This window comes from Saccopteryx bilineata, chromosome 8 (assembly GCF_036850765.1).
Source record: "Saccopteryx bilineata isolate mSacBil1 chromosome 8, mSacBil1_pri_phased_curated, whole genome shotgun sequence".
Lineage (NCBI taxonomy): Eukaryota > Metazoa > Chordata > Mammalia > Chiroptera > Emballonuridae > Saccopteryx > Saccopteryx bilineata.
Genome location: NC_089497.1, coordinates 50,803,004 through 50,817,978, shown reverse-complemented (window position 1 = coordinate 50,817,978; position 14,975 = coordinate 50,803,004). Strand labels below are relative to the sequence as shown.

The window sequence follows — 14,975 nt, the reverse complement described above, 5'->3', positions numbered from 1 at the left end:
CCTCCATAACGGTGAGATAATATGCGTTGTTTATTTTTAAGTTTTATTGAGATATAATTGACATACAACACTGGGTAAGTTTAAGGTGTGCAGCATAATGACTTGACTTATGTATACTGTGGAATGATGACCACATTCATCATCTCATATAGATATAAAAAAAAGAAAAAAAAAGTTTTTTTCCCTGTGATGAGAAATTTTATAATTTACTATCTTAGGAACTTGCCGATACATAATCTAGCCTGTTTGTTGTGTCATCATGCTGTACATTGCATATCTAGTACTTATCTTCTAACAGGAAGTTTGTACCTTTTGACTACCTTCCTTGAATTTCCTCACCCTCTACTCCCTGTCCCCTACCTCTGGTAACCACAAATCTGATCTATTTTTCTATGAGTTTTTTTTTAATTCCACATTTAAGTGAGACCATACAGTATTTGTCTTTCTCTGACTTACTTCGCTTAGTATAATGCCCTAATGGTCCATCCATGTTGTAGAAATGGCAGGATTCCCCTCTGTTTTTATGGCTGTATAATATTCCTGTGTGTGTGTATTTCTTGACTATTGTAAATAATGCTTCTGTGAACATGTAGGATGCAGGTATCTTTAAGTGTTTTCCTTTTCTTCAGATATTTACCCAGAAGTAGAAATGCTGGAACACACAGTTCTATTTTTAATTTTTAAAGGACTCTTCATACTGTTTTCTATAGTGGCTGCACCAATGTACAACTCTACCAACAGAGCACAACTATTTACTTTTCTCCACATCCTCACCAACACTTGTATTTTTTATCTTTTTGATAACAACCATTCTGACAGGTGTGAGGTGATACTTCATTGTAGTTTTGATTTGCATTTTCTTAATGATTAGGCATTTTGAACACCTATTCATGTACCTCTTGGCCAGTTGTATATCTTCTTTGGAAAAATGTCTACTCAGCTCCTATGCCAATTTTTATAGTTTGATTGTTTTGGGGGAGATTATTTTACTATTGAGTTGTATAAGTATACATTTTAGATATTAACCTCTTATGAGATTTAAGATTTGCAAACATTTTTTTCCCCATTTCATAGGTTGTCTTTTCATTTTGTTGATTGTTTATTTTGCTATGCTGAAGCTTTTTAGCTTTATGTAGTCCACTTGTTTAATTTGGTTGCTTGTGCTTTCGTTGTCATATCCAAAATATTGCAAAGACCAATGTCCAAGAACTTTTCCCATGTTTTTTCTAAGAGTGTTATACATTTAGGTCTTACATTTAAGTTTAATCCATTTTGGATTCATTTTTGTGACTGGTGTGAGATAAGGGTCTAGTTTCATGTGAATAGCCAATTTTCCCAGCACTATTTATTGAAGAGACTATCTTTCCTCCATTGAGTATTCTTGGCTCCCTTGTCAAATGCTAGTTGACTATATATGCATGGATTTATTTCTAGGCTCTCAATTCTATTCCATTGGTATATGTGTCTGTTTTTATGCTAGTATCATGCTCTTTTGACTACTACAGCTCCGTGATATAGCTTGGAATCAGAAAGTGTAATGCCCACTGCTTTGTTCCTCTTTCTCAGGATTGCTTTGGCTATTTGGGGTCTTTTGTGGTTCCAAACAAATTATAAGATTGTTTTTTCTACTTCTGAAAAAATGTCATTGTATTCTTGATAAGGATTGCATTGAATCTATAGATGGCTCCCGGTAGTACTGATATTTTAACAGTATTAATCCTTCCAATCCATGAACACAAGATGCCTTTCCATTTTTTGGTGTGTTTTATTTCTTTCATTAGTGTTATGTAGTTTTTAGTGTAGAGATCTTTTCCCTCCTTGCTTAAATTTATTCCTAAGTATGTCTTTGGTTTTGATGCTATTATATGTGGGATCATTTTCTTTTTTTTCCCAGATAATTCATTTTTAATGTATAGAAATGCTATCGATTGTTGTATGTTAATTTTGTAGCCTGCAACTTCACTGAATCTATGGATTAGTTCTAACAGTTTTTTGGTGAATTCTAGGACTTTCTATACATAAAATTATGTCATCTGCTAATAGAGTCCATTTTACTTCATCCTTTCCAATTTGGATGCCTTTTATTTCTTTTTTTTTTTGTGCCTGATTGCTCTGGCTAGGACTCCTAGTACTGTGCTGAATAGGAAAGGTTAGAGTAAGCACCCTTCTTAAATTCCTGGTCTTAGAGAGGAATCTTTCAACCTTTCACCATTGAGTGGGATGATAGCTGTGAATGTATATAATATAGGGCATGCATTATGTTGAGGTATGTTCTTTCTATGCCTAGTTGTTAAGAGTTTTTATCATGAACAAGTGTTGAATTTTGTCAAATACTTTTTCTGTATCTATTGAGATATGTATTTTTTATCTTTCATTCTATTAATGTGATGTTTCATATTTATTGATATACATATGTTGAATCATTCTTGCATCCCAGGGATAAATCTCACTTGATCATGGTAAAAGATCCTTTTAATGTGCTGCTCAATTCAGTTTGCTTGTATTGTATTGAGAATTTTTGCATCATATTCATTAGAGAGGCATATAAACATTTGGTCTGTAGTTCCCCTCCCCGCCTCCCTGCCCCCCCTCCCCCACTCTCTTGTAGTGTCCTTTTCTGGCTTTGGTATCAGGGTAATGCTGGCCTCAAAACATGAGTTTTAGAGTGTTCTCTCCTCTTATTCAATTTTTTTTGGAAGAATTTGAGGATTGGTGTTAATTCTTTAAATGTTTGGTAAAATTCACCAGTGAAGCCATCTGATCTTGGCCTTTTGTTTTCAGAGAAGTATTTTTTGTTTTTGTTTTTTACTCAGTGAAAGGAGGGGAGGCAGAGATAGAATCCTGCATGCGCCCCGACCAGATCCACCCAGCAAGCCCACTAGGGGGTGATGCTCTGCCTATCTGGGGCATGACTCTTTTGCTCAGCAGTCGAGCTCTTCCTAGCACCTGAGGCGAAGGCCATGGAGCCATCCTCAGTGCCAGGGGCCAACTTGCTCCAAATGAGCAATGGCTGCAGGAGTGTAGGGAGGGAGGGAGAGAGAGAGAGAGAGAGAGAGAGAGAGAGAGAATATGAATGAATTATGAAGGGGAGGTATGGAGTAATGGAGTAGCAGATGGGCACTTCTCCTGTGTGCCCTGACTGGGAATCAAACCCAGGACGTCCACATGCCAGGCCGATACTCTACCACTGAGCAAACTAGCCAGGGCCACTGAGAGGTTTTTGATTACCAATTTAATCTTCTTACTAGTTACTGCTCTGCTCAAATTTTTTATTTCTTCTTGACTCAATCTTTGTAACTTGTATATTTCTAACAATTTTTCCATTTCTACTAGGTTGTCCAATTTGTTGGAGTATAGTTAGTTGTTCCTTTGATGGTACATTGTAGCCTCTTATGATCTTTTGTATTTCTGCGGTATTAGTTGTAATATTTCCTCTTTCATCCACAGTTTTGTTGATTTGAGTACTCTTTTTTTCATTGGTTAGTCTAGCTCAGCAATTTCAACTAGTGCCATGGCACACCGGTGTGCTATAGAGCAGTGGTCCCCAAACATTTTTGGGCCACAGACCGGTTTAATGTCAGAAAATATTTTCACGGACCGGCCTTTAGAGTGGGATGGATAAATGTATCACATGACCGAGACAACCGTCAAGAGTGAGTCTTAGACGGATGTAACAGAGGGAATCTGGTCATTTTTTAAAAATAAAACATCGTTCAGACTTAAATATAAATAAAACGGAAATAATGTAAGTTATTTATTCTTTCTCTGCGGACTGGTACCAAATGGCCCACGGACCAGTACTGGTCCGCAGCCCTGGGGTTGGGGACCACTGCTATAGAGTTTTAAAACATGCAATACTGGCCCTGGCTGGTTGGCTCAGCGGTAGAGCATCGGCCTGGCGTGCGGGAGACCCAGGTTCGATTCCCGGCCAGGGCACATAGGATAAGCACCCATTTGCTTCTCCACCCCCACCCCCCTCCTTCCTCTCTGTCTCTCTCTTCCCCTCCCGCAGCCAAGGCTCCATTGGAGCAAAGATGGCCTGGGCGCTGGGGATGGCTCCTTGGCCTCTGCCCCAGGCGCTAGAGTGGCTCTGGTCGCTGCAGAGCGACGCCCCGGAGGGGCAGAGCATCGCCCCCTGGTGGGTGTGCTGGGTGGATCCCAGTCGGGCACATGCGGGAGTCTGTCTGACTGTCTCTCCCCGTTTCCAGCTTCAGAAAAATACAAAAATGAAAAAAACAAAACAAAACAAAACAAAAAACATGCAATACTTGACTACTTAAGAGGCACTGACCTATTTTCCTTTAGATTGTCAAATAAAAAAATGACAACAGCCAATACAATAATAGCTGTTTGGTATGACTGAATAAAACTTATACCTATATTTTGTCAGATCAGCAAAAAACTTACATTTTGGAGTGTCACAGAATTTCAGTAATTAGTCTATGTGTGCCGTTAGGTGAAAAAGCTTACAAATCTCTGGCTTAATTAAAGATTTGTCAATTTTCTTTATCTTTTAAAAGAACCATTCTTAGTTTTTTAAAAATTTATTAATTTTTAGAGGGAGAGAGAAAGGGACAAAGAGAGAAACAGAAACATCACTTTATTGTTCCACTTAGTTATGTATTCATTGGTGGTTTCTTCTAAGTGCCCTGACGAGGGATCGAATCCGCAACCTTGGTGTACTGGGACAATGTTCTAACCAACTGAGTAACCCAGCCAGGGCAAGAACTATTCTTACTTTTGTTAATTTTTTCTATTGTTTTCCTGTTATCTGTTTCATTTATTTGTTTATTTATTTTTGAGAAAGAGGGACAGATAGGGATGGACAGATAGAAAGGGAGAGCGATGAGAAGCATCAATTTGTAGTTGCAGCACTTTAGTCATTCGTTGCTTTCTCATATGTGCCTTGATCAGAGGGCTCCAGCTGAGCCAGTGACCTCTTTTTCAAGCCAGAGGCCTTGGGCTTCAAGTCAGTGACCTTTGGGCTCAAGTCAGCAATTAAAGGCTCATGTCTATGATCCCGTGTTCAAGCCAGTGACCCCATACTCAAGCTGGTGAGGCCTACGCTCAAGCTGGATGAGCCCATGCTCAAGCCAGGAACCTCGGGTTTTGAACCTTGGTCCTCAGCGTCCCAGGCCAATGCTCTATTTGCTGCATCACTGCCTGGTCAGGCTGTTTCACTTATTTTTATTATTTTCTTTCTAATGCTGCCTTTTGGATTACTTTGTTATTCTTTTTCCAGTTTCTTAAGCCATGGAGTTAAGTTGATATTTGAGATCTTTTTTGTTCTTTTTTTTTCTTTTTGCAAGAGAGAGAGAGACACAGACAGAAAGAGAGAGAGATGAGAAGTATCAACTCGTAGTTGAGGAGCACTTTAGCTGCTCATTGTTTGCTTCTTCTATATGACTTCAGCGGGGGACTTCAGCCAAGCCAGTGACCCCTTGCTCAAGCCAGTGAGCTTGGGCTTCAAGCCAGAGATCTTTGTACTCATGCCAGCGACTTTGGGGTTTTGAATCTGGGACCTCAGTGTCCCAGGTTGATGCTCTCTCCACTGTGCCACCATCAGTCAGGCAGATTTTTCTTGTTTCTTAGTGTTGGTGTTTATTGCTATGAATTTCCCTATTAGCACTGCTTTCACTGCATCTCATAAGTTTTGATATGTAGTGTTCTTATTTTCCTTTGTCTCAGGATACTCTTTTATTTCCCTTTTAATTTCTTTTTTGATACACTGGTTGTTTAGGAGAGTATTGTTTAATTTGCATGTGTTTGTGAGTTTCCCAGTTTTTCTCCTGTTATTGATTTCTGATCTGTGGTCAGAGATGATACTTGGTGTGATTTCAATCTTCTTGAATTTTTTTCTCATCTTTTATTTATTTATTTATTTGAATTATTTTTATTTATTTATTTATTTTAGAGAAGAGAGACAGAGAGAGAGACAGAGAGAGGAGGGGGGAGGAGCAGCAAGCATCAACTCCCATATGTGCCTTGACCAGGTAAGCCCAGGGTTTTGAACCAGCGACCTCAGTGTTCCAGGTCGACACTTTTATCCACTGCGCCACCACAGGTCTGGCATCTTCTTGAATTTTTAAGGATTGTTTTGTGGGCTAACCTGTGGTCTGTCTTAGACCAAATGTCCTAAAGGAAGTGATGACAGCAAAAACCATCATTATTTATTAACCTATAAATTTACTATAATTATAATTAAAGTCTCAACAGGGATTTTTAAAAAAAGATCATTAATATCCTGAAACTCACCTAGAGGAAAAAATATCAATACCTATAAAAATTGAGAAAGATCAAAGGTATCTATTACATATTAAGACATATTATAAATATGTACTTTAACAGTTTGATATGAACACAAAAACAGATTACTTGAGAATTTAGAAAGCAGACTTATATGTCTATATGTAAATGTCATTTCAAATTAGTGGTGAAAATGTGAGTCATTCAAAAATAGAGTTGTAGTATTTTATCCATCTGTCAAAATATTAAATTAGAGCCCTATCCCAGAACTCCTGATGGACTAAAAGCCTCTTATGAAAAATAAAACTATGAACGTAAAGAAGATGTAAGAGAATTTTTATTGTTTTATAGATGTAAAGGCCTTTAAAACAAAGTTCAAAAGTCAAAGTTAAGAATTTATAGAAGTGACTATATTAAATGGAAAAAATAAATATTTCATGAAAACGTGATGACATAAATACACTGAACAGTCTAATTTGGCCAGGGCAGACAGAGAACCCAAAAGGTATCCATAACCTAGATGAGGCTGATTTAGCAGGTGAGGACCACAAGGCCCTGACCCAAATATTGAATGCAGGTATGTGAAGAGTAAGTGATTGTAATACAAAGAAGGTGAAAAGATAAATGGATCCTTTGAGAAAATTCTTGAAGGGAAACCTGGGTATATGGATTTTATTGTCTGTCTTTATATTTGTACTTTATAAAAAAAAATCTATTTTTAAAGATTTGATTTATTAATTTTACAGAGAGAGGAGGCAGGGAGTGAGAAGTATCAACTCATTGTTTCTTCACTTTAGTTGCTCATTGCTGTGCCTTGACCAGGAAAGCCCAGGATTTTGAACCAGTGACCTCAGTGTTCTAGGTCGAGGCTCTATCCACTGCACCACCACAGGTCAGGCTATATTTGTACATTTTTTCCTTCTTTTCCAAGTGAGAGGAGGGGAGACAGACAGATTTCCACATGCACTCCAACTGGGATCCACCTGGCAACCTCAGTCTGGGCCAGTGCTCTGCCCATTTAGGGTCACTGCTTGGCAACTGAGCTATTTTTAGTGCCTGAGGCAGAGGCTCCATAGAGCCATCCTCAGCACCTGGGATTATGCTCTTGAAACAATCAAGCCATAGCTGTGGGAGGGGAAGAGAGAGAAAGAGTGAAAAATGGGGGAAAGGGAGGGGTGGAGAAGCAGATGGTCGCTTCTGCTGTGTGTCCTGACCAGGAATTAAATCTAGGACTATCCACATACTGGGCTGATGATCTACCACTGAGCCAACTGGCCAAGGCTCAGAGCCTATCAGTCAAGAGCTTGTATTTGCACTTTTAATAAAAAACAATGTTTAGCTTGAGCAGGCAGTGGCACAGTGGATAGAGCATTGGCCCAGGACACTTGAGGACCTAGGTTAGAAACTCCGAGGTCACTGGCTTGAGCATGGGCTCACCAGCTTGAATGTGGCATCACAGACATGACCCTGTCATTGCTGGTTTGAGTCCAAATTTCACTAGCTTGAGCAAGGGGTCACTGGCTCAGTTGTAGCCCCCTGGTCAAGGCACATATGAGAAAGCAATCAAAGAATATCACAACTGTGAGTTGATGCTTCTCATTTTTCTCCCTTCCTGTCTGTCTGTCCCTCTCTCTCTCTCTCAAAAAATAAAATAAAATAAAATAAAATATATTTTTTTTAGCTTAGGGTTTCTTTTTTCTTTTTTTAGCTTGGGTTAGTTGGGTTTTTTTTCATTTTTATATGGAACCAAAATTAGGAGGAAAATTGTGGTGATGGGAAATTTTTCCTGAAATACTTAGATTTTGAAGACTATGACGAGTTGGCTGAGGCCACGGTGTAGGGGAGTGCAAAGAAAGTACCTGAAGAAGAGTTACCTGCAGAGCGAAACAGAGGAGCTAGAGAGCGCACTCTCTCTGGGGTCCATCTGCAGCTAATTTGATTGGGTTGATGAATGTTTATTATAATCATAGCTTATGTTATTGTTACTGGGATTGAAGCCTGAGTTTAAAAAAAAAAGAAGTGAGGAAGTACAATGTGAATGCAATACACACATCTCATTCAGCCTCAGTCCCTCATGCTGCACTCTCACCAAACTAAGTCTTATCTTGTACTTCGCCAAGGGTAAAATCCGTCAAGAGCCTCAAAAATTGCGAAGTCTTCCAATACAGGGAAGAGTTACACATCTCCTCTGTTTGATGGAAATTTTGAATGGCTATTTCTACCCTTTTGGAGTTTAGGAAATTTGTGTTTTGTTTTATTACTTTACCTTTTTCAGTTGAAATATATATGATGTACATTGCTTCCCCACCCACCTCCCTGCGTTCTTAAAACAATTATACTTTGTAAAACCATGGTTCATGGTGCTGCAAATGAAGGTCTTACCTCTGTCCATATTTAATCTTGGCCAAAATCATTAGTAGTTCATGATATTATAACATTCGAGAGCATCTATGTACAAACATAAACAATTTTATTGTTATCTCTACAGACTACAAGAATTTCTAGTATAGTCACAATTGCTGAATGCAACAGAAAAATAGTAATCTGTCATTTTCTGAAAAGATGCAAAAGTTCTGAAGATGAAAGAAAGATACATCAATGATATCATCTGTTTCTTATTTCCTAGAATAAAACATCACATAATTAAGTACTAAAAATTATAGGTTATTAGAGATTTGATCCTGTGTACACTTGTCCATAACCACCATCTAGTTTATTCTCTGGCTTTGCAGTTGAGAAGGGTGGGCCAATACTGGAGGGGAGTGGTCTGAGAGGGGAGCACTCTCTCGAGTTTTCTCACTGAGTAGCATTGCCTGGGATAGGCGGACTCTCCCTTTTTGAAGGTAAAAAAGCACTCTTTCAACACTGGAGGCCAGATAGTGAGATACAAGCATTCTTCTCCCTTTAAACACATATCCAGTTACTAAGAAAATGAATCCAAGAGACCCTGGGAGCTAAGACAACCACCAGAGAGGAAGAGCTGCTCTCCCTTCTTGCTAGGATCAAGTTCAGTTCCCATATCTCCTCCAAATAAAGAATGAATAATAAATTTGTGCCTGATTTAGTAAATGATGGTTTTGAGCACTTCCACTATACAACTATTGAAAATTGGTTTTCCACTTAGATTTACATGCTATTGAATTTCTTATGATATTTCTGGTGTTTTGTGATGTCATATGTGTAAGATAATCAAAACCTAGATGTTTCAATTGGAATAATTAATGGCCAACTCACAAAGGAAAAAAATCACAGTTATTAAGAGTTAATGGGGTACTGGCAGGTCAGAAATTAGCAGAGAACATTTGTTTTGGGTTGTGATAAAAAATGAACATCCAGCCAGCCAGCACGGTATCTCCTCCACCCCTGACCCTCAGACGTGGTGCTTGGACACCAGGCATGGTAGACAAATGGTTTTTTTTTAGTTGGCCATAAAGTGGTGGTTATCAACCTTGGCTGGACATTGGAACCACCTTGGAGACTTCTAAAACTGCTTATGTTTGGTTCTCAGAACTTTGAGAGATTTTGATATATTGGGGATTTTAAAAGCTCCTTAGGTGATTCTTCTGTACAGCCAAGGTTGAGAGTCACTGCCCTATATAAATATATAAATAACTGCACCCTTCAGTGCCTCTGGTTCCTCATCAAAGCCTTTTCCACTTCCCCCTGGCTTCCGGGTCCCTCCCCACCCTAACCCTCTTGCCTCAAATTGACCCTCTTCTTCCTTTCCCAGGTAGGACCTTACCTATTCTGTATTTCATCCTTTCAGGGTTATGTTGTCTGCAGATACACCTGCTACGTGACAACGGTGCTCCCTGGAATGGTGGTATCGGGCCAGTGTGTATGTGACGTGGTCCCGAGTCAGAAACGAAGCTGACGCTCTACAGGACAGGTGGAGAAGCGTTTCTCTCCTGTTGCAGAGGGCAAGGCCTGACGGGAACGTTTGCTTGGCATTGTGTCTCCCCAAGGGACAGGCTGTAATCACACAGCTTCACTCCTGGTTTTCCAGTGTCCCTAAACCCAGGAGGGGAGTTTTAGTTTTCTAGACCCTCTTCCTTTTCCCTCTGCCAAACATTTACAACCAAGTATCTTAAAAAGAACTAATCTTAATTTTCCTCAATCAACCTAGGGCATACCGCCTCCCACCCCTCGGTTTTCAAAGCTGTGGTCCTCCCTGAATGCAGACAACGGACAATTGGGACCTTTAAAACTAGACACATGGGTCACGTAAAAGGACTCTGGCAGTAACTTGTTCCTTTCCAATCTCTTAAGATCTTTGTGGAATAGAAACCTGGATTCTGATTTATTAGCTTGAGAATCATTCAAAGGCTGTAGAAAAGATTTGAAAAATGTCTTTATGACTAATTGATTGGAAAACATCTCAGTTCTGTCACTGCCCTTCCAAAGTCAGTCAGACAATGGCCCTGATGGTGACCAGGGCACTAAATCTGGGTCTCAGGGAAGTGTAGGAAGCAGAATCAGTAGTACTGCTTTTGTAAGAGATTAACATAAAAGATAATCAGTCATCCATCCCTCCAGATGACAGGGTTAGTGAATGATTTCATGATAGGAATTATTGCTTATTATTAGAACCAGAAAAATGAATGCTTCTAGCTTCCCACTGGTGAACAGAATGCAGAGGCCCACTTTCTCCTCGAACGGCTTTTCTTGAGGGAGTCAGAGGACTATAAGGTCAACTTGAGAGACTGGTTTGCAAGCCTTATTTTCTGATGACACTTTAGCAAACAGAATGTAATTTTGATGACAACTAAGGCTCAGAGTCATTTTCTCCATCACTGTCCAAATTATTAAGAGTATTTTTCTTCTAAGATAGAGGCAAGACATTTAAGTAGTAGATAAGAAGATGTAAAGAAATACATGGATCAATAGTACTCACTAAAGGTGATGATAATAATGGTGATACTGATGGCGTGTGTGTGTGCATGTGCGAAGGTGAGCGCAACAGAACAGAAATGTCCAAAGAGAGAAATCACATCCACGTTAGATTCTTGTTATTGCTATCTCTTTGAATTATAAAAATAATTTTGATACAGTAAAACCTCATTAATTTGTATTCTACTAATCAGGAGTTTGTGGAATAAAGTCACCCTTACATTACGAATGAGATTGTAAAAACAAGATTGTAAGACACATTTCAAAAGAACCTATTCTTTTCAACCATTTTGGAAGCACCTGTTTACTCTCAATTGTGCTAATGACAAACTTTTGATCTGTTCAATAAAGCCAGAGTTTTAAGCACTTCCATTGCAAAATGCTATATTGTCCTTTTAGGTATTTTTTCTATGCTTTAAAATACATATTCTGTAACTTATTTTTTATTGATTCATGTAAGTTTTCTCCAAAATAGTATTTTATTATGTATGAAACATTTGTCAATTTGGGTAAAATAATTTATCGTTTTAAGACACTGTGCACTTATGATGTCTACTTTTATACAAGACATATATATTCACACTTAAGCTGTCTTTAAATGATGTAGAACAGTGGGAGCTCAATTGGGAGCAATGGCTGGAGACATTTTTTGATTGTCATTACTCAGGGGTTGCTACTGGCATCTGGTGGACAGAGGCCAGGGATGTTGCCGAACACCCAATGGTGCAAAGAACAGTCCACGACAAAGAATGAGTCAGCAGTGCCACTGCTTAGAAACCCTCATGAAGAACAAGTTAATCAACACTTACTGGGCCTTCAGAGGTATTCACTGCACTTAATGCCACTTTGGAATGAATTTCATTGTTCCTAAAAACTATTTTAGATTTTTAAAGTTTTTTTTTTTTTAAATATAGAAATGATAAAGGTATCTGTTCAGAAAATCAAAAAACTAGGTCTTTGAAACCAATGTACAATTGTGCACTGCGATTTGACTACCAATGTTTCCCAAATCCTGGTCTCAGATTTCTTTAATATTTTTACTATATAATGTTATGCGTCATTATGTATCATGCGTGTTGTATTTCCAAGTCAGGCTTGTTTCCTAAGGCTGTTCCCAGGCGTCTGAAGAGGCTCATGGAGAGGCGTCTATGAGATCAGGTGGGTCGCAGGACTAGGAGAAATGCTACCCTGGTGAACATTTGCTGACTCTTTCAATCACCTTTGCCCTTCTCAAAATTATTAAGAACATTTAAAGGAAGTACCACTTCAAAGAAGTTCACTAAATTTTTTTTTAAATCTTAAAAAAAAACAAGAAATACTATTTTTGGCTGTTAAAATAACCTGGACTTCAGGGAAATGGTGAATTCTTAAAACATAAAATGTGTATCTAGTAAGACCTTGATTAATCAAAGTTCAATAAGCTAAAGCCATCATTTTAAAAAAATATTCCAGGATGGGTCCTGGAATCTGCACATCCTCATTCCTATAACTTCTGACTCAGACTCATGTTCGGTAGTGCTAGCAGGTGTGTGTGTTGACTTTGCCTCCGGTTGTCTGCTGAGTTACGGTAGATGCCTGTTACCATGTTAAGTATATTTATGTCACTTTGAAAACATTAATAAGGAACAGGTATTTGGTATCTATTGGTGTAATCCTCTGGTTTATATTTTTTTAGTCTAATGAATGACAAAATTATTGATTTTGTATCATTAAACTGTATATTTCTTTGCACATAATGGTTACTGAGGCCAAGTTAGCAAAAACCTCACTATATTTTATAAAGATTTTCAATAATAAGTATTGAACCAAAATTATTTTCTAATGAAAGCCCTTGTTAATCAGAAATGTAATAAATCAGAATCCCTTTCCCAGAACATTAACTGAGGTTTTACTGAATCATGCTAAAGAGAATGACCAGTTTGGTCTGTGAGTGTCAGGCTGCAAGAGCACCTTTGAATTGAAGACCCCACCGGGTTTGAACAGTAATACACTGCATCACTGGCAGATAAGGATACAAATGGACATTAAAAATGTATCGCATTAGAAACTGAAACCAGAGTGTGTGAAATCAAAGCTAATTGCATTGTTCCTATAGTCTAGTTTCCCCAAACCTATCAGTCAGCTCTCCTGCAGAGAGCAAAACCAGGCTGAAAAAATGCTTTGAGGTGTCCCAACCCTGCATGGTTTGTGACTAAAAACAGCAACTTGTTCTGCAAGTGGTAGAAATGGAATTAATTGCATTAGAAATGATTTACTAAACCGGCAATACTTGGTTATGACCAAGAACTGTGAGTGAAGTAAGACATTATGGAGCGAGAGGAATGTTAGTCAGACTCTTGCCATCAGAATTCAATGGTATTTTAGTAGAATGAAAGTTACAGATGAGAAGAAAACTTTGGTTCTGTTTTCTTTTCCTTTTTGGTTGGGTATGGCAAATGTACTTGAAATGCACTGGTAAGTTCTAATGTAGATTTTTTAAATTGTCAGGTGTGGCCCAATTTATAAAAATAGTTTACCATTAATCTTTTTTCTTCTGTCACAACATGCTTTGTTTTCTTGTCCTCTTAAGATGTTAATTTATCATGCAAAGATTTTTTTTTTCATTAAGTGCATTAATGCTTTTGTTTGTACAGGATTTTTTCAAATCAGAAGGACTCCCCATAGTTCCTACATGTAAATCCTTAGCGAACGACATGCCGAGACGAGGCTCCATCCACGGGGCAGAGGCAGGCTCAGCCATACCTTGGCCTCTAACAGGGTCCAGCCTTGCGGTCGTGCGGCGTCTCTGATACGTCTCTCTCATGATAACGTCACATGGATGTAATGGAATATTTTGTAGAAGAAACTGGCTTCTAGCAGTTGAATAGTGATGCTGGGAATAAATTTGGTTTCCCTGAATAATGGCTTCTCTAAGCAGTCACAGCTTCTTTAGAAGTTTAGAATTGGTACCACTTCTTATCCTTATATTTCAGCATTAACTGCAAAGAAAAAATAGTCACTATGAGATGTTAAAAAGAATCTTTAATAGTGCTAATCCAGCAAACTCATAATGAGTTAACCATGACTGTCTCAGTAAATCTTAAAACTTATAAAACTTCCTTTATTTTGTAAAATAATGAAAAACACTTTTTTATTTAGAAAAACAAGCGGTAAAGACTCCGCTGACAGGACACCGTTTTAAATGGCTGAGACAACATGGAGGGTGTGGGGCCCAGGCTCGCTGCCCGCACCCCTGGGAGCCCGGAGTCTCCCTGAGCACCAGCGGGGCAGGCGACGCACGATCTGCACCCACATGGATCAGCACGAACGGGGGATTTTCTTTTACATTATCCTCTAAGATAATGAAGTATCAATGTGTTATAGTATTTTTTAAAAAGTGTTTTTTCTTCCAAATACTGGTGGGGTTATACTACTTATACTGTGATGAGATCCAGGTCACCTTGCCTCTCACACAGGATGACTTACAATGGCATCTCTGTTTAAGCTTTCTTGTGCTGAACCTAAATGTTTAAAGTTATTACTTTAGGCCTTGGCCAGTCGGCTCAGTGGTAGAGCGTCAGCCTGGCGTGTAGATGTCCTGGGTTCGATTCCCAGTCAGGGCACACAGGAGAGGCGCCCATCTGCTTCTCCACTCCTCTCCCTCCCCTTTCTCACTCTCTCTCTTCCCCTCCTGCAGCCATGGCTCCACTGACTTGAGTGCATCGCCCAGGTGCTGAGGATGGTTCTATGGAGCCTCTGCCTCAGGTGCTAAAAATGGTGCAGTTGCGAGCATGGCCCCATCTGGGCAGAGCATCAGCTCCAGACAGGGGTTGCTGGGTAGATCCTGGTTGGGGAACATG

At 39.1% G+C, this 14,975-nt stretch overlaps 1 protein-coding gene across 4 annotated transcripts in view; it reads right to left on the bottom strand.

Moving 5' to 3' along the window:
- Positions 1 to 8,313: 8,313 nt before the first annotated feature.
- The window catches only part of STXBP5L (syntaxin binding protein 5L), a 374,922-nt gene continuing 368,260 nt past the window's right edge, over positions 8,314 to 14,975 (bottom strand). For all 4 annotated transcript variants that reach the window (XM_066240760.1, XM_066240762.1, XM_066240761.1 and 1 more), the window contains one exon: positions 8,314 to 14,114. In XM_066240760.1, coding sequence (XP_066096857.1) covers positions 14,073 to 14,114 — 42 coding nt within the window. In that variant the 3' untranslated portion in view covers positions 8,314 to 14,072. The remainder of the gene's footprint in view (positions 14,115 to 14,975) is intronic.